This window comes from Quercus robur, chromosome 8 (genome assembly GCF_932294415.1).
Source record: "Quercus robur chromosome 8, dhQueRobu3.1, whole genome shotgun sequence".
Lineage (NCBI taxonomy): Eukaryota > Viridiplantae > Streptophyta > Magnoliopsida > Fagales > Fagaceae > Quercus > Quercus robur.
Window position 1 is genome coordinate 45,464,625 of NC_065541.1, and position 19,517 is coordinate 45,484,141.

The window sequence follows — 19,517 nt, forward strand, 5'->3', positions numbered from 1 at the left end:
CTATTTCATAGTGGAAGCAACTGTATGAGCCCAGAACTTGAGCTGATCTTTCATATCCATTTCGTCACCTAAAGCTGAAATTTTCCAATTCATCAACGGGTGCTTTTGTTGTTCCAAAACATCCCAAGCCTCAGACAAATAAGGCCTTGAAACCACGGTTTCATCAGTCTTTCTCTCTTCTTCATCAACATCTTCTTCACCACCTTTTCTTCCCAACCTTTGCAATCCAGGAATGATAGAAACCAAATTTGAATCCTTGTCTTCCTCAGAGAACCTAAAGCCCAGATCCATAAACCCTTTTAGCTCCTCAAACTCAAGGTCTGACAAGCTCTTAGCACTACTCAGCTTTGTCCTCCTTTTTCTTCCATGGACTTTCTTCTTAATAGGCATCTCATACTGTTGTTGTTCCTCATTGGAGAATTCAGAGACGTCTTTTCCAGAAATAATTGTTTGTAGCTTTGGTGTGGACCGTGTGGTCATGACTGAGTTTGGGGAGAGGGATTCAGAGGAAAAGCTGCTTGCTTTGAAGCTCATCAATAATTGATCGCTTAGTGATCTTACATGGAGAGTTGGCAAGCGTGAAAAGTTTGGTTCTTGGATTTGGTGATGAGTCGGGTTTGTTGTTTTATGGGGTAGTGATAGTGGTTTCTGGGAGAAAATTGTGCTCTCAAGCCAATGGGAATCGAAGAGGTTTAAAACTTCTTCAGCATCCATTTTCTTTGGGAAAGAAAAGCATGTACTTTTGACAATGTGAATATGTGATGAGGAATATAAGTTAGATATCTTTGTAGATAAAGACGGGGTTGCAAGTTGCAACACAATGAATACATGAAGAAAAAAAAAAAAATTTATTGGTGGGTTGCATTGCAATTTCCTTATTGACCCTAATATGTTGCTCATATTATGGAAGTACTCGACTTCACTTTTCTTTAAATTCAAAATTTTTAAATAGTGTTGATTAATGTTGTTAACTGTTGGTGGTCCAAGTCCAATCATTGCCTTCCTGAGCCTGCCCCTTAATTTTTGTTCGGGGAATATACTACAGTCACTTACAATCATTAATAAGAGTTTTCAAGAAATGAACGCAATGTTATTATTAGGATAAAACTTAGTTATAAAATTGGTTGTAATTTAATATTAGAAACTTACTTAATAAAATAAATATTACTATATATCTTGAAAATTTAATCGTTGAATTGCATGTTCTTTACGTTTTTAATACACACATCAAAACTAATGTTTTTAAGTACTCGAAATGTTTTTGATTATGTGAAAGTACTAGAAATGCAAAACTAAATGTTAATTATACATGTTAAATGGAAATATTGAATGTAAGTCACTTTAATGGAAAATTCTCATGTGTAAACATTTTAAGTATATTATTTCATAGTACCCATTTTGCTTCTGTGTTGATTTTGTCACTTTTCATGATAAAATCCATGGTTTCATGTGACCTTTTCATTATTTCATATGCGGTGTATGCATGATGTTATTCTACATAGTGTAAGAAACATGTTTATACATGAGAACCAATTTTTCTTTCCATATTTCCATAATTTTTGGTGATACAATGTCTAGAAAGCTAAAGCTGGAAACTAGAGTCTTAAATGAAAAGAAGTTAATTTATGTGAAAGTTTTTGAATTTTTAATGGATCTATAACTTTTCTATAAAATGCATGAATATATCAAATAAGAAATTTAAATAAATAATACTATCAACTTATAAAAAGAAAATAAAAAAGAGATTAATAAAAAAAAATCAAATTCTGAGAAATGATTACAAAAAACTTAATTGAATGTAGAATGATTATTGTATGTGATTACAAATCCCTATTCTTAATTAAGTAAAACCATTCATTTATATAATTCCTTTAATTTAAAAAAAATTAATGAATTCATCCTAAAACATGTTACAAATAATCAATTCACAAGATTAGCAAAATTAAATTAACCATAATTTAATAGTGAAACTATTAAAAAATTTCTTACTTGCACACGCCTACCACCTAAAACTCTGCTAATGGAGTCATCCTTTGTTCTTTTTGATCCTCCATTACCTTAATTCTCCTTTGTCACTGCCTTTTCAAAAACCAATTCACTCTTCACCTTGATTCCAATGGTAGTAGATGTTTGTGTCTTGATTAATTAGTCTTAAGTTGATGCTCAAACACTACAAAAAGAAGGTTTTCTTTGGTGTTTTAAAAACACCGTAAAAAACAGTATAAGAGTTGTTATAGACCAAAAATGGTCTCTTGTGATGTTTTTTATGGTGGCACCGGTAAAAACCGTTGCTACTAGACCGTCAAAATAAGCTATTGCGGTGCTTTCAACAAACGTCGCCAAATATAAACTCTTTGGTGGCGGTTTATAAACCCCGCTAAATAAAAAGTTTGAAGTTCAAAAAACGTAAATATATGGATTTGGGTTTTTTTTTGAAGAAAAGAAAAAAGATTTCTTGTTTATACTTATAACAAGTTCAGGCAAAGGAAGTTTGATCCACATGTGTGTGGTTTTTTTTTTTTTTTAGTTACAATAGGATAGAGGATTTGATCTATGAACATTTCTATTGAAAGCTCTAAGAGAAGTTAGTTGAACCACAAAAATTTGGAGAAGTTTAATCCATATTGGATACTGAAAAAGTTGGAACAAAATGTATATTGCATAAAGCTCCTAGAAGGATTTTCATTTAGCACAACTTTTAATATGAGTAATCTCTATCATTATGATGGAGATGAAAAAAGATTAATTTGGAGGAAATAGACATACAATGTGATCTTTTCACTTCACTACGAGAATTAATTGATGCGTTGCATGAAAATTCTATCACAACTCGATGTGAAAAGTATACTTAATATTTAGTGTAATGGTAAGAAATATCAAAATTTGAATATGCATGGATTTCAAGTGAAGACCTAAATAAATGGATCAAATGCTCTAGGAGGATAACATCAAAATTCCTTTTAAAATGGGGGAAAATGATGCAGGAGCTTAGTGTCAATTTATGAGACAGCCATTGAGCCATATACAGTTATACACAGAATACGTTATTTAGTTTATCTGTTTATGTGTCTTTAACTTGCCATTATTATTTGTTCAAAATTATTTTGAGTCTTCTTAGCAATTGTTACAACCTAGTTATCTGTATATTGGGAGATACAAAGACTATATTGTAAGTTGTGTTTTGGGTTGAAAGTTTCCCATGCATTATATTTGCTTTTATATATCAATTAAAAAAATGAGAAGGGAGAATAAAGATTGTGTTTTGATTTAGAAAATAATTTGCAAGTGTATCTTGCTTTTGAGTTGAGTTATTAATCTTTTTTATCTTGGCTTGTAATTGAGCAGAGTTTTGTTGAGTATTAAATATTTGAGCTTGACTTGATAATAAAAGTAAAATGTTTAAACTTGCCTAGAGCTGGAATTAAGCCTACTAGCAATATATGTACAAGATTATTATTATGTCTATTTGATTTGGATAAGTGGTCATAAATCTTAATTAAACGAAGACTTAGTAAGATATTGGTTTTATTTTTCAAGCTTATATCAAAATTATCACCAAGCTCATAAATTAGCCTAGGTTTGACTTGTTTTTTATTGAGCCTTTTTATTTTATTTTATTTTTATTTTATTATTATTCACAAGCCTATTAAAGAACATTTTATTTTCTTGAGCTCAGCTCATTTATTAAATAAACTTAAAACTAAAGCTCAAATTTGGTGTGTTGATAAATAAATCAACATGAATGAACTCTTTTTAATCTAGCAGAGGCTAACTATTTATGAACCACTTTATTTATTTACAACCCTACCTCTGTGAATAAAGTGGGGCTTTTAGTCATGCTAATGACATCCATGAATGATTAATTGGTAGTGTTGAACAACATTTTTCAATCCCAAATTAAGTGACATCTCAAGACTTCTGTTTTTACTTAGATTATACTTGTTGATTTAACCAAGCATATCTCTCAGCCGACATCATTTGAGTTTCTACGCAACACAAATTAAAAAACACGCAACGCAACAAAAGCACTCAAGGCCAAAGTGACTTCTATATCACCGAGGACCTACAAATAAACGCAGAAAGTCCGAAGTGGGGCATATAATTCTCAAACTCGAAGGGTATAGAACTTAGAAGATGGGACATGGGAGGTATCTCATTCTATCATCTCATGTATATCTAGCTAATTAAGAGTGGGAACACATGCATGTTCAATATGTAGGAAATGTTTACGCTTAATTGGAAAAGATGTACTAGATTTGTTTTTGGTACACCAAGTCACCATTGATGTAAAACAAGTCCCTGTATAAAAGTCTTATCTTTTCTATATATGATATAAAAAGTGGAGTGGTTGCGAACTGGAAAAGAGAGACCTCCGTTATGTTACCGTTATCAACTTTTGATAAAATGTTTTCCAATCAAATATTCCGCATTTGTTTTCTGATAAACCTTTATCCACTATTAATATATGTGGTCAAGTCTTTCCCTGCTATGTCACCTTAATCAAATATATTATATGTAATAATTAACACCTTAGGTTGCACTTATATGGAACATAATTATCATTGGTCTATAAAGATAAATTATTGATTTACCGATCAAACTTTTCATTAGCTACCAACTTCAATCAAAGAAAGACAATTGGATACACATCTTCAAGAAAAAAATTATATATATTTATATATATCCTCACTACGTTGGTTCTAGCTAGGTTGGACTGTTTCTTGGCTTTGTTAGTTTATTCTAGTACCATTAGATTATTCCAAATGAGTTCATAACTCTATACAATAAATTCAGCTATACGTTATTATCACCTTCTCCTCCATATAATATAAATAATCCATTGTTTCACATTAGTTTAGTGCTTATTTGCCTGCACGTCCCCAATAAACTACACTCCTGCCAATCTGTCACCATGACGGTCCATATTAAACCCCTTTACCCCTTCTCTCTCACCTTTCTTTCTCACTCACTAACTCCCACATCTCCGGCCAACCATAACTCTTGTTCCTTGGCCACCCCACAACCCTATGATCACATAATCAACGTCCCAGATTCACCCCTACCTTACCATCATGAACCGTAGATTTCACACCAACCCTTTTGTCACCGACCCAGATGAGCCAGAACCAGAAAATGGGCCGGACTCACCCTCCTCTGGTGATGACACCAAGATTTCTAGTGCACCATCACCAAAAAAAAGGTTAGCTCTTTTCTCTTTTAGGGTTTTTTTTTTGTTGTTGTTGTAGGGGTTTTTGGAAAAGTGACCGTTAAGGTGAGGGTTTTGTTAATGTATTGTACTGTACAGTAAGAGGGATTTGAAGAAGAGGGTGGTGTCAGTGCCGATCGGTGACGTGGAGGGATCTAAGAGCAAAGGGGAGGCATACCCACCGTCGGATTCGTGGGCCTGGAGGAAGTATGGCCAAAAGCCCATCAAAGGGTCTCCTTATCCTAGGTAAAATACTCCATAACAAAACTACTTCCTAACTTGCATGCCATTTGAGTAATTGATGAATGAGTGCTTAATTTTGTGCTAATTGCTTGCTTAGGTTTCAATTTTTTTTGCAATTAACAAAATCCAATTTATTTGGAAAACAAAAATGAAATTAAAAGTTGTATTCTTTTGGTAAGTGCAAATAAAACGAAGTCGTTGCAATTGAGGAAATTGCACAAAATTGATGTTTAGTGCGAAATTTGTTGGGTTGTGAGTGCCGGCGAGAATGTATTTTTCTCGGGGGAGCATATGTGTTGTGTGATCTGAGTCATTGTTAGTTGTTGTCGCACTCCGGCGTATTTTAGCCTGGAGGCGGCTATACTAAAATGCGCATGGGCATAGTAGTTGGTGAGAGACTGAGAATTGTAAATTTGTAATGTATGCCATACACGATCCAATGAGGAGCTAGCGTGGTAAACACGCTCTAATAATTTGCAGCCTTTTGTTTTGTGTATGTGCCTTTTCAGGCAGGATCCAGTCCGATAAGATTCCAGTGCCAATTCTATTTCCGCCAACAATTTTTTTTTTTTGGTTTGTTAAACTTGTTGTGCACGTATTTTTTTACACATTTCACACACCTAAAAAAATAGCTAAAATTAGTTAAAAATTGTGACAATTTAAATTGGTTTTAGAGGCGTGTGTAAAAATATGTAAAATAGTTTATGTGTAATAAACATTTTTTTTTATGAGACAATGTCAATATTTTTTATCTCACAACTATTTTCATAATTTTTAAATGGTAAAATATGATTAATTGTCTATTATTTTGAATACATTGGAGTTATAAAAAAAATTGACACAAAAATTTTATTTATAGACTTTCTTCAACACCTAACCTCCTAACCAATTTCTTCTCCAAAAAAAAAAAAAAAAAAAACTCCTAGCCAATGATATCATGACTATTTTACTTGATAAACCTTCTTTCTTTTTTTTACCATATATAGGTTTGACTAATCCAATTCAAAATTATGGCAGATACCTTGATTTATCAATTTAATATTTCAAAGGTTTTTCTAGGGTGACTCTGAACTCTGAATTACTATAATCAAAATCATTTGTCAGTGTTTTACTCTTAACTTTTTTATCTATTTTTATTTTTAGTCATGAATAAATGACAAAGATTAAAACAATTGAAAATATGTGTTTATAATTCATTTCAAAATACCATAGAATTTTTCAATATTGAGTAATCACTATCCAAAACCAAATGGGCACAATTACCTTGAATTAGTTGCCCTATTTCTTTGCTTAGTCCCCCCAAAAAAGTGATCTTAGTTTGGCACTTACTTTTTAAATTCTTCCCTAGAATCAGTATGCATTTTTGTAATTCAAAATTTCATATTTTATGCACTTAATTTTAAAAAATTCGATTCTCTAAATAACATATGTATTGTCATCAGTTTTGTATTTCAGTGTTATTGTATCACCATAGCAATTCGTTTGTAACAACAACAATTCATCTAATAGGGAGAAATGTGATGATATAATTGCATGTATTGAGGATGTTTGAAATTGGTTATATCTAAATATAGGGAGAAGGATATAAAAGTGTTACTCTTATAAAATAAAGTAAACATTTTCACATTTTTAAATAAAAATGCTATATTTTTAAATTATAATAAAGTAAACATTTTCACATTTTTAAATAAAAATGCTATATTTTTAAATTATAATCACGAATATAAAACGTGTCCTAATTTAATGAAATTTGAAAATTTTACTTTTTAAACCTTTTTTTATTCAATCTTTTTTGTATTGAGAATGTGACTTTTGTGTGGGTTTGTGTAGTTATTAGTTGGTGTAGAAATTAATAGGTAATTTTAATTTTCAATTTAACTTTGTGCCATTGATTTGTTTTATTGTTAAATAACTCTCAATCAGGTTAAAGAATTTTTTTGAAATTAAAAAAAAGTCAATGCAAAAGTAGTCATTTCTATAATATATTTTAGATGGAGGATTTTTAGTTATGGTTTGGAAAAATATATATGTATTACAAAATACAAACTTACAAACTGATGTGATTCTATATGATTGTGTTGCATAGGATCATGTGTTGTGACAAGGCAACAAATCCATCCCATCTATACTTTTCATAATAAAATTTAGTGTAAATTATTATTTTTATATTTAAATCTTTTATTACAGTTATTATTGTGGTGTATATTTGTATTAGAACCCCTTTCATTCTCTCCTGTGTGTGTGTTTATTTCTCAAAAAAGAAAAAAGAAAAAAAAAGAATGGGTAATTGTCCCACATTGCTTAAAAGAGTTTGTTTTGTGTAGTATAACTTGTCCCACCCTCCCTTAAAAGTTACCACGGCTTTTTAGTAGAGTTGTGGTGTGCCTTTGTGTTAGAACTCATTTCCCTCTCCCCTCTGTGTGTGTGTTTGTTTATCAAAAAAGAAAAAAAAAAAAAAAGAAGGTAATTGTCCCATATTGCTTAAGAGAGTGTGTTGTGTGTAGTATAACTTGCTCCACCCTCCCTTAAAAGTTATCATGATTTTTGAGTGGAGTTGTGGTGTATCTTTGTGTTAAAACCCCTTTCCCTTTCCATTTCCCCAGTGTGTGTGTTTATTTCTCAAAAAAACAAAAGAAAAAAAAAAGTGTAATTGTTCCGCATTGTTTAAGAGAGTGTGTTGTATGTAGTATAACTTGCTTCACCATTCCTTAAAAGTTACCATGACTTTTGAGTAGGAATGGCAGCAGGTCGGGTTTGGGCCCGGTTTTTTCATACCCGGACTCAACCCGCGGGTCTAGACCTGCGACCCGGACCCGGCCCGATTATTAAACAGGTTTTTTTTTTCTTCCTCCTGGAGCTCAGACCTGCCCCGCCGGGCTCTGCGGGCCCGTTTAGCCCAACCAAAAAAAAAAAAAAAGAATTGAACTCAACGGCGTACACATACAAAATATGGTTGTGTTTGTGTTTATGTAATGAGATTTTCAAATATACATATAAAAGCATAACAGAATATTGAAAAAGTTTTTGGCATTGTCTTTTTTTGTACTTTGTATTTGAGATATACACATAAAATCCACCATATATTGTTTGAAGAGAGGATGAATGCCACGAGACTTGAAGAAGAACTCAACGGCGTCGTTGTGTCCGCCATTGTTGTGCCATACAATCTTAAAAAAAAAAAAAAAAAAAAAAAAGAGTTTTCCTTTCAAACACAGATCCACAAACACAGATTCACAGAATCACAAACACACTTAGATTTGAGAGAGGACATGAACCCAAAAAAAAAAAAAAAATATTGGAGAACTCGGTCCACCAAGGATCTATCTCCAATCTCGGACTCCTACTCGGCTTCTCTCTATCTCAAATCACCAAGATCTCCGATGATCGGCGGTGGGCCTCTCTACCTGTCATAGCCTAAACCGATCTAACCTCCGTGCTTCTCCCTGGCAAATAGCAACCACCACATGATGAGAGTGAAGGTGAGGGTGGGTCGGTAAGTGAAAGAGAGTGAAGGTGAGGGTGACTGCCAGACTAGGTGAGACCATGTGGGGTGGCTTGAGAGAAAATGAGACAGAGAGTTATTGAGAGTAAGGTGAGAGCACTGAGAGAGGCGGCTGGAGCTAAGAGATATCAGAGAAATGAGTTAGGGTTTGACATAAGTGATATATATATAGGTAGATATTTTAGTAATTTTACTTAAGTTGTAAACGGGTCGGATCGGGTTTTTACTAAAACCCGGACCCGACCCGTACCCACTTCAGGTTTTTTTTAAAAAAAAACCCAAACTCGATCGTATATTTTATCGGGTCGGATAAAATCTGACTCATTAGGGTCGGGCCGAGCCGGGTATCCATGGATCAGGTAGAAATTGCCATCCCTACTTTTGAGTGAAGTTGTGATGTATTTTTGTGTTAGAACCCTTTCCCTCTCCCTTGTGTGTGTGTGTGTATGTTTGTTTCTCAAAAAAAAAAAGAAAAAAAAAAAGAATGGGTAATTGTTCCACATTGCTTAAGAGAGCGTGTTGTGTGTAGTATAACTTACCCCACCCTCCCTTAAAAGTTACCATGACTTTTGAATGGAGTTGTGGCGTATTTTTGTGTTAGAACCTCTTTTCTTCTTTCTTGTGTGTGTGTGTGTGTTTGTTTCTCCAAAAAAAAAAAAAAAAATTGGTAATTGTTCCACATTACTTAAAAGAGTGTGTTGTGTGTAGTATAACTTACTCCACTCTCTCTTAAAAGTTACCATGACTTTTGAGTGGAGTTGTGGTGTATCTTTGTGTTAGAACCCCTTTCCCTCTCTCCTGTGTGTGTGTTTGTTTCTCAAAAAAAAAAAAAAAAAAAAATTATTATCCTTGACTGCATTATGTATCTTGCTGTTTTAAATGAAATTTGAAATTTTTACTTTTAATTTTTAAACCTTTTTTTATTCAATATTTTCTACAATGAGAATATGACTTTTGTGTGGGGTTGTGTAGTTATTAGGAGTAGAAATTAATAGGTAATTTTAATTTTCAATTTAACTTTGTGCCATCGATTTGTTTTATTGTTAAATAACTCTCAATTGGGTAATAGATTTTTTTTTTTTTAATTATAAAAAAGTCAATGCAAATATAGTCATTTCAATAATATATTTTAGATGGATGATTTTTAATTACAAACTTACAAACTAATGTGGTTCTATATGATTGTGTAGCATTAGTTTGACAAGGCAATAAATCCATCAAATTTATCTTTTTCATAATAAAATTTAAATTTTACTATTTAAACTTTATATTTAAATCTTCTATCACGATTATGATATAAACCTTGTTTGCATTATATGAGAAATGAAATTTATTTCAAATGTAAAGAATTTTTTAAGATTTAAACATGCCTAAGATTTTAAGATTTAAATAAAACTATCAAAAACTATAAAGTTTAATTAGTTCTGGTGACAGTCAAGGGTGGAGCTATAGCATGAATTTAAAAAAAAAATTCTTTTATATTATATATGTATAAGTATTAAAACTTTAAATATTTAGCTACAAAAATAGAAGTTGCCCTCCCCCCTCAAAATATTTGAGTTAGTCTAATAATGCTCTTAAAAACCAATAGAATTTGTCAATTGGTCTAGTAGTTATAGAGACAATGTAGTTTTAGTTTTCTCTAATTCGTTTTTTGTACATGTTTAATATCAAATTAGACAATTTTTGTATACTCATTAGAGTTTAAAAAATGATAAATTCTTCTAAAAAATTATCTTGCAAATATATATATATATATATATATATATTTGGAAGTTGTTAATTTTATATACAATATATTTATAAATTATGAGATACTCTAGTATCAAAATATTAATGTTTATATTTATGTATATACGTTTACGTGTGTGTACGATGGTTTATGTTGACTCGAAACTAATATATTAATACCAAAATTTGACCCCTCCAAACAAAAAATCATAGTTCCGCCCCTGGTGACAGTACTTCCTTTGGAGAGGTTCTACCATGTGAAGTGGAAGGAATCGCCTTCTGATTTTATTGTTGTTCTGGTATATGATATACTCCAAATTTGATTATCTTAGTAAAATTTTCTATCATTCTCTTAAAAAAAAAGTAATAATAAAGCTTATGTAAAACTACGAGGTTTAGGTAGTGTAGTGTAGAGTGGAGATCACGGATTCCTGACAGAATTGTTTTCCAGAAATATATTATACTTTGTTGTCAAGTTTTAAACCAAAATTCAATAACAACATTCTCACAACTCTCAACTCACAAGCATCAAATTCTGATTAGTAGGAATGAGATTTACATGCTTATTACGGGGTGCTAATGTGAATGGAATATTGGGTTAACGATTAAGGGTTGCATCAAGTATAAAAGAATGTTCCCACTCATTTTGCATAAAATTCCAGTCATACTCATTACCAAGCAATGCATGTACATTACAAGCCAGATTTTATCCAATTTCAGGAAATGCAATATTTTTCTCTTTACATAACCATTGAATCTATTCTTTAAGAGCTTTATAGTTCAAACTGAGAGTTTATGATCCATAATTCATCAATTATGTGTTGTGGCAGGGGATATTATAAATGCAGTAGCTCAAAGGGGTGCCCGGCGAGAAAGCAAGTGGAGAGAAGCCATGTGGACCCCACTACGCTCTTAATCACCTACGCCTCTGACCACAACCACCCTTTGCCCACCTCCAAAAACCACTCTTCCTCCTCCTCCTCCACCAAAGCCACCGCCGCCGCCAAGTCAGACATCACCACCAAAGTTCCCGCCAATTTCCCTCCAGAGGAAGTCAACGTCTTTAGCGAAGACCCGTCGTCGTCTTCGCCGCCGCTACTAGACGACCACTTCGATTGGTACTCCGACGTGGCGACCACCAAAATATTAGAGAGCCCGGTTAGCGCGGGAAGCATGTGTACGGAGGCTGACGTGGCGATGGTGTTTGCTATGGGAGAAGAGGAGGAGTCTTTGTTCGCTGACCTGGGCGAGTTGCCCGAGTGCTCCCTGGTTTTCCGCAGCAGGAGATCAAGCGTTGTCGAACTCGAACCGGACAACAGCAACAACAACAACAACAACAACAACAACGTTGAGTCGAACCGGACGAGTTGTGGTTTAAGCGTGCTTCCCTGCTACGGCACCACAGGATAATGATTAATAAATTAATAAGACTCACTCACTAGTTGTGGATCATTGGCTGGCTCATTGCATTATTCTCTTTAATTGATATCTTCTAAAATTGTATATTATAATAATCAATCCCGTATCGTATCTGGCGCCGTAAGAAACTCACCCTCCAAAAAAAATTGATTAAAATATAAAACGTTTCTTACTGTTTGTTTTCATGCATTTGTTTTCTTTTCCTTTTTCAATGTACAGTAATTAGAAAGGTAAAAGGATTAACAAAAAGAGAAATTTAGTTGGTTTTATATATTTTTTGTTGGTATGGTTGTATATATGTTTGTCATCTTTTGTATGGTAGTAGACTACTAAATAGTCTATTCAAAAGAAGAAGAAGAAGATGACTAGTAGTTCCATTTACTATGTAGAGGAGGGTGAGCGAAATCATGATCAGGTTGATCAAAAAGAGTTTTGTTTCATTCTCTAATTTTCTTGTACCTACTCCGTGGGCCATTTGGAACAATAGGAACAGTCTTTAAAAATTAAAAAAAAAAAATTCTTAGGATTTTGGACATTTTTGCGGACATCACCAAAAAAAAAAAAAAAAGTCACATTATTTTTTGAATTGATTAGAAATACTATATAAATACCCCACCACTTCTCTCTCCGGGCTCAAACTGAGGTCCTAATTTTCCTCCTTACATTTAAGGCATGAGAAGGTACCATTTGACTCAACTTGCTAGGCTATTAAAAAAAAAAAAAAAAATTCACATTTTAAATCATATAATTTGGAGGTATAGCAAATTAGACCTTTAAATTTTAAAAATAAGAAATTTCACCCAGAAGAATAATGTAATGTCATGGTCCTATACTCGATCGTATCTCATTTCGCCAGTGGCCCTGGGTCTAGTTGCATTTACATAGTAGCCTTGGTGTGAAAATCTATATTATAACTATTGTTATATGGAAACAAAATATTTTAATATCAATCTTTATTTTTTTTTTCTTCTTTTCAACTATGTTATAGACAAAATTTTTTACAATTATTTTCATATTTGAGGTGGCAAATTATGATTAGTATAACATCACTTTTACATAGACCAATCATAATATACCATCTCAAAAATATTTCTCCTTTTACCTTCTTTTTTTTCCCAAGAAAAGAGTCATTCAGGATTTCGTTTTTTTTTTTTTTTTTTTTTTTTTTTTGGAGATGGTCAGAAATAATTTTGCTACTAACCCCAGAGCTAGACATGGAAAAACGAGTGGGTCACGGGTCAAAAACGGGTTCAGGTCGGGTCAATCGGGTTGCGGGTCGGGTCAGGTCAGGTTGACCCGTATTTTTCACATGAATTTTTTTTTTTATTTTACTTTTTATAAAGAAAATAATATGTATTTGCCATTTGGAAAGTTATTCCACATATTACTTGATGTAAAATGCATTATTTTGAATTCAATACTTATATTATGAATGAACTCAGTTAAACTTATTAATACTTATTCAATAATTTTAAAATTATACAAATCCTAACATTGCTATCTAAAACAAAATAACACAAAGATAAGTAAAACAAATACACAAGTTTTATTTTTACACAATATCTACATTCCAAAATAAATAAATAAAAAATTACAAATAACTTATTGGATAACTCATTTGATAAAGAATAAAAACATATAAGAAGTTACAAATTTGAAAATTAATTTATAATCTATTATCAATTGTGGTTGGCACTCTATTTCAATTTGAGATATACATTAAAGTTTGATTGTTTACTTATTTATACATGGTCTATTTTATGAAGATCATATTATTGTTAAGCAGCACACACTCTAGGAAATATCATAATTTATTTTGAAAAGCTGTTTATTTTGAACATAAATTGTTAAAAAATAAGTCTAAGCATTCATAATTTATGCTAGTTTGATACTTTGACTTTACTATTTTCATACTTGTGAATGTGTCTCACACGTCTACAATTTTAAATTCATAATGTGAGTTTTCCTTTCAAACACAGATCCACAAACACAGATTCACAGAATCACAAACACACTTAGATTTGAGAGAGGGCATGAACCCAAAAAATATATATATATATATATATATATATTGGAGAACTCGGTCCACCAAGGATCTATCTCCAATCTCGGACTCCTACTCGGCTTCTCTCTATCTCAAACCACCAAGATCTCCGATGATCGACAGTGGGCCTCTCTACCTGTCATAGCCTAAACCGATCTAACCTCCGTGCTTCTCCCTGGCAAATAGCAACCACCACATGATGAGAGTGAAGGTGAGGGTGGGTCGGTAAGTGAAAGAGAGTGAAGGTGAGGGTGACTGCCAGACTAGGTGAGACCATGTGGGGTGGCTTGAGAGAAAATGAGACAGAGAGTTATTGAGAGTAAGGTGAGAGCACTGAGAGAGGCGGTTGGAGCTAAGAGATATCAGAGAAATGAGTTAGGGTTTGACATAAGTGATATATATATAGGTAGATATTTTAGTAATTTTACTTAAGTTGTAAACGGGTCGGATCGGGTTTTTACTAAAACCCGGACCCGACCCGTACCCACTTCAGGTTTTTTTTAAAAAAAACCCAAACCCGATCGTATTTTTTATCGGGTCGGATAAAATCTGACTCATTAGGTTCGGGTCGGACCGGGTACCCATGGATCAGGTAGAAATTGCCATCCCTATTTTTGAGTGAAGTTGTGATGCATTTTTGTGTTAGAACCCTTTTCCTCTCTCCTGTGTGTGTGTGTGTATGTTTGTTTCTCAAAAAAAAAAAGAATGGGTAATTGTTCCACATTGCTTAAGAGAGCGTGTTGTGTGTAGTATAACTTGCCCCACCCCCCCTTAAAAGTTACCATGGCTTTTGAGTGGAGTTGTAGCGTATTTTTGTGTTAGAACCTCTTTTCTTCTTTCTTGTGTGTGTGTGTGTGTTTGTTTCTCCAAAAAAAAAATTGGTAATTGTTCCACATTACTTAAAAGAGTGTGTTGTGTAATATAACTTGCTCTACTCTCTCTTAAAAGTTACCATGGCTTTTGAGTGGAGTTGTGGTGTGTCTTTGTGTTAGAACCCCTTTCCCTCTCCCCTGTGTGTGTGTTTGTTTCTCAAAAAAAAAAAAAAAAAAAAAAAAAATTATAATCCTTGACTGCATTATGTATCTTGCTGTTTTAAATGAAATTTGAAATTTTTACTTTTAATTTTTAAACCTTTTTTTATTCAATATTTTCTACAATGAGAATATGACTTTTGTGTGGGGTTGTGTAGTTATTAGGAGTAGAAATTAATAGGTAATTTTAATTTTCAATTTAACTTTGTGCCATCGATTTGTTTTACTGTTAAATAACTCTCAATTGGGTAATAGATTTTTTTTTTAAATTATAAAAAAGTCAATGCAAATATAGTCATTTCAATAATATATTTTAGATGGATGATTTTTAATTACAAACTTACAAACTAATGTGGTTCTATATGATTGTGTAGCATTAGTTTGACAAGGCAATAAATCCATCAAATTTATCTTTTTCATAATAAAATTTAAATTTTACTATTTAAACTTTATATTTAAATCTTCTATCACAATTATGATATAAACCTTGTTTGCATTATATGAGAAATGAAATTTATTTCAAATGTAAAGAATTTTTTAAGATTTAAACATGCCTAAGATTTTAAGATTTAAATAAAACTATCAAAAACTATAAAGTTTAATTAGTTCTGGTGACAGTCAAGGGTGGAGCTATAGCATGAATTTTAAAAAAATTCTTTTATATTATATATGTATAAGTATTAAAACTTTAAATATTTAGCTACAAAAATAGAAGTTGCCCTCCCCCCTCAAAATATTTGAGTTAGTCTAATAATGTTCTTAAAAACCAATAGAATTTGTCAATTGGTCTAGTAGTTATAGAGACAATGTAGTTTTAGTTTTCTCTAATTCGTTTTTTTTACATGTTTAATATCAAATTAGACAATTTTTGTATACTCATTAGAGTTTAAAAAATGATAAATTCTTCTAAAAAATTATCTTGCAAATATATATATATATATATATATATATTTGGAAGTTGTTAATTTTATATACAATATATTTATAAATTATGAGATACTCTAGTATCAAAATATTAATGTTTATATTTATGTATATACGTTTACGTGTGTGTACGATGATTTATGTTGACTCGAAACTAATATATTAATACCAAAATTTGGCCCCTCCAAACAAAAAATCATAGTTCTGCCCCTGCTGACAGTACTTCCTTTGGAGAGGTTCTACCATGTGAAGTGGAAGGAATCGCCTTCTGATTTTATTGTTGTTCTGGTATATGATATACTCCAAATTTGATTATCTTAGTAAAATTTTCTATCATTCTCTTAAAAAAAATGTAATAATAAAGCTTATGTAAAACTACGAGGTTTAGGTAGTGTAGTGTAGAGTGGAGATCACGGATTCCTGACAGAATTGTTTTCCAGAAATATATTATACTTTGTTGTCAAGTTTTAAACCAAAATTCAATAACAACATTCTCACAACTCTCAACTCACAAGCATCAAATTCTGATTAGTAGGAATGAGATTTACATGCTTATTACGGGGTGCTAATGTGAATGGAATATTGGGTTAACGATTAAGGGTTGCATCAAGTATAAAAGAATGTTCCCACTCATTTTGCATAAAATTCCAGTCATACTCATTACCAAGCAATGCATGTACATTACAAGCCAGATTTTATCCAATTTCAGGAAATGCAATATTTTTCTCTTTACATAACCATTGAATCTATTCTTTAAGAGCTTTATAGTTCAAACTGAGAGTTTATGATCCATAATTCATCAATTATGTGTTGTGGCAGGGGATATTATAAATGCAGTAGCTCAAAGGGGTGCCCGGCGAGAAAGCAAGTGGAGAGAAGCCATGTGGACCCCACTACGCTCTTAATCACCTACGCCTCTGACCACAACCACCCTTTGCCCACCTCCAAAAACCACTCTTCCTCCTCCTCCTCCACCAAAGCCACCGCCGCCGCCAAGTCAGACATCACCACCAAAGTTCCCGCCAATTTCCCTCCAGAGGAAGTCAACGTCTTTAGCGAAGACCCGTCGTCGTCTTCGCCGCCGCTACTAGACGACCACTTCGATTGGTACTCCGACGTGGCGACCACCAAAATATTAGAGAGCCCGGTTAGCGCGGGAAGCATGTGTACGGAGGCTGACGTGGCGATGGTGTTTGCTATGGGAGAAGAGGAGGAGTCTTTGTTCGCTGACCTGGGCGAGTTGCCCGAGTGCTCCCTGGTTTTCCGCAGCAGGAGATCAAGCGTTGTCGAACTCGAACCGGACAACAGCAACAACAACAACAACAACAACAACAACGTTGAGTCGAACCGGACGAGTTGTGGTTTAAGCGTGCTTCCCTGCTACGGCACCACAGGATAATGATTAATAAATTAATAAGACTCACTCACTAGTTGTGGATCATTGGCTGGCTCATTGCATTATTCTCTTTAATTGATATCTTCTAAAATTGTATATTATAATAATCAATCCCGTATCGTATCTGGCGCCGTAAGAAACTCACCCTCCAAAAAAAATTGATTAAAATATAAAACGTTTCTTACTGTTTGTTTTCATGCATTTGTTTTCTTTTTTCAATGTACAGTAATTAGAAAGATAAAAGGATTAACAAAAAGAGAAATTTAGTTGGTTTTATATATTTGTTGTTGGTATGGTTATATATATGTTTGTCATCTTTTGTATGGTAGTAGACTACTAAATAGTCTATTCAAAAGAAGAAGAAGAAGAAGAAGGAGACTAGTAGTTCCATTTACTATGTAGAGTAGGGTGAGCGAAATCATGATCAGGTTGATCAAAAAGAGTTTTGTTTCATTCTCTAATTTTCTTGTACCTACTCCGTGGGCCATTTGGAACAATAGGAACAGTCCGCTTAAAAAAAAAAAAAAAAAAATCTTAGGATTTTGGACATTTTTGCGGACATCACAAAAAAAAAAGTCACATTATTGATTAGAAATACTATATAAATACCCCACCAGTTCTCTCTCCGGGCTCAAACTGAGGCCCTAATTTTCCTCCTTACATTTAAGGCATAAGAAGGTACCATTTGACTCTCCTTAAATTTAAGGCATGACTCAACTTGCTAGATTATTAAAAAAAAAAATCACATTTTAAACCATATAATTTGGAGGTATAGCAAATTAGACCTTAAAATTTTAAAAATAAAAAACTTCACCCAGAAGAATAATGTAATGTCATAGTCCTATACTCGATCGTATCTCATTTCGCCAGTGGCCCTGGGTCTAGTTGCATTTACATAGTAGCCTTGGTGTGAAAATCTATATTATAAATATTGTTATATGGAAACAAAATATTTTAATATCAATCTTTATTTTTTTCTTCTCTTCAACTATGTTATAGAAAATTTTTTTTACAATTATTTTCATATTTGAGGTGACAAATTATGATTAGTATAACATCACTTTTACATAGACCAATCATAATATACTATCTCAAAAATATTTCTCTTTTTACCTTCTTTTTTTTCCCAAGAAAAGAGTCATTCAAGATTTTGATTTTTTTTTTTTTTTTTTTTTTTTTTGAGATGGTCAGAAATAATTTTGCTACTAACCCCAGGGCTAGACATGGCAAAACGAGCGGGTCGGGTCGGGTCAATTAGGTTGCGGATCACGGGTCAAAAACAAGTTCGGGTCAATCGGATTGCGGGTCGGGTCGACTTGTATTTTTCACATGATTTTTTTTTTTTTTTTACTTTTTATAAAGAAAATAATATGTATTTGCCATTTGGAAAGTTATTCAACATATTACTTGATGTAAAATGCATTATTTTGAATCCAATACTTATATCATGAATGAACTTAGTTAAACTTATTAATACTTATTCAATAATTTTAAAATTATACAAATCCTAACATTACTATCTAAAACAAAATAACACAAAGATAAGTAAAACAAATACACAAGTTTTATTTTTACACAATATCTACATTCCAAAATAAATAAATAAAAAATTACAGATAACTTATTGGATAACTCATTTGATAAAGAATAAAAACATATAAGAAAGTTACAAATTTGAAAATTAATTTTATAATTTATTATTAATTGTGGTTGACACTTTATTTCAATTTGAGATATACATTAAAATTTGATTGTTTACTTATTTATATATGGTCTATTTTATGAAAACCATATCATTGTTAAGCAGCACACATTCTAGCAAATATCATAATTTATTTTGAAAAACTGTTTATTTTGAACATAAATTGTTAAAAAATAAGTCTAAGCATTCATAATTTATGCTAATTTGATACTTTGGTTTTATTATTTTCACACTTGTGAATGTGTCTCACATATGTCTACAATTTTAAATCTATTTTTAACTCTACTATAACCAAATTATCTTAACATGTACTTTGCTA

The 19,517-nt window shown here is 32.3% G+C and overlaps 2 protein-coding genes and 1 long non-coding RNA gene across 5 annotated transcripts; 2 read left to right on the plus strand and 1 right to left on the minus strand.

Annotated features, from left to right (window-relative positions):
* Positions 1-714, minus strand: LOC126696360 (uncharacterized). Its single transcript, XM_050393116.1, has one exon. It carries the CDS (start codon positions 712-714, stop codon positions 1-3), a length of 714 nt encoding a protein of 237 aa, XP_050249073.1.
* Positions 715-4,868: 4,154 nt separating this feature from the next.
* LOC126695886 (probable WRKY transcription factor 65) lies at positions 4,869-17,775 on the plus strand. 3 transcript variants are annotated; one of them, XM_050392684.1, is made up of 4 exons: positions 4,869-5,200; positions 5,306-5,452; positions 11,513-11,662; positions 17,076-17,775. In XM_050392684.1, the coding sequence occupies exons 1-4, from the start codon at positions 5,073-5,075 to the stop codon at positions 17,497-17,499; spliced, it is 849 nt and encodes a 282-aa protein (XP_050248641.1). In that variant the 5' UTR covers positions 4,869-5,072; the 3' UTR covers positions 17,500-17,775. The 3 variants fall into 3 exon arrangements, with proteins under 3 accessions (XP_050248641.1, XP_050248639.1, XP_050248640.1); XM_050392682.1 differs by lacking the exon at positions 11,513-11,662 and having other exon boundaries at positions 16,920-17,775; XM_050392683.1 differs by lacking the exon at positions 17,076-17,775 and having other exon boundaries at positions 11,513-12,372.
* LOC126695887 (uncharacterized) lies at positions 6,354-9,642 on the plus strand. Its single transcript, XR_007646068.1, has 2 exons — positions 6,354-8,928; positions 8,963-9,642. It is a non-coding gene; the product is annotated as an uncharacterized LOC126695887 (long non-coding RNA).
* Positions 17,776-19,517: the final 1,742 nt, after the last annotated feature.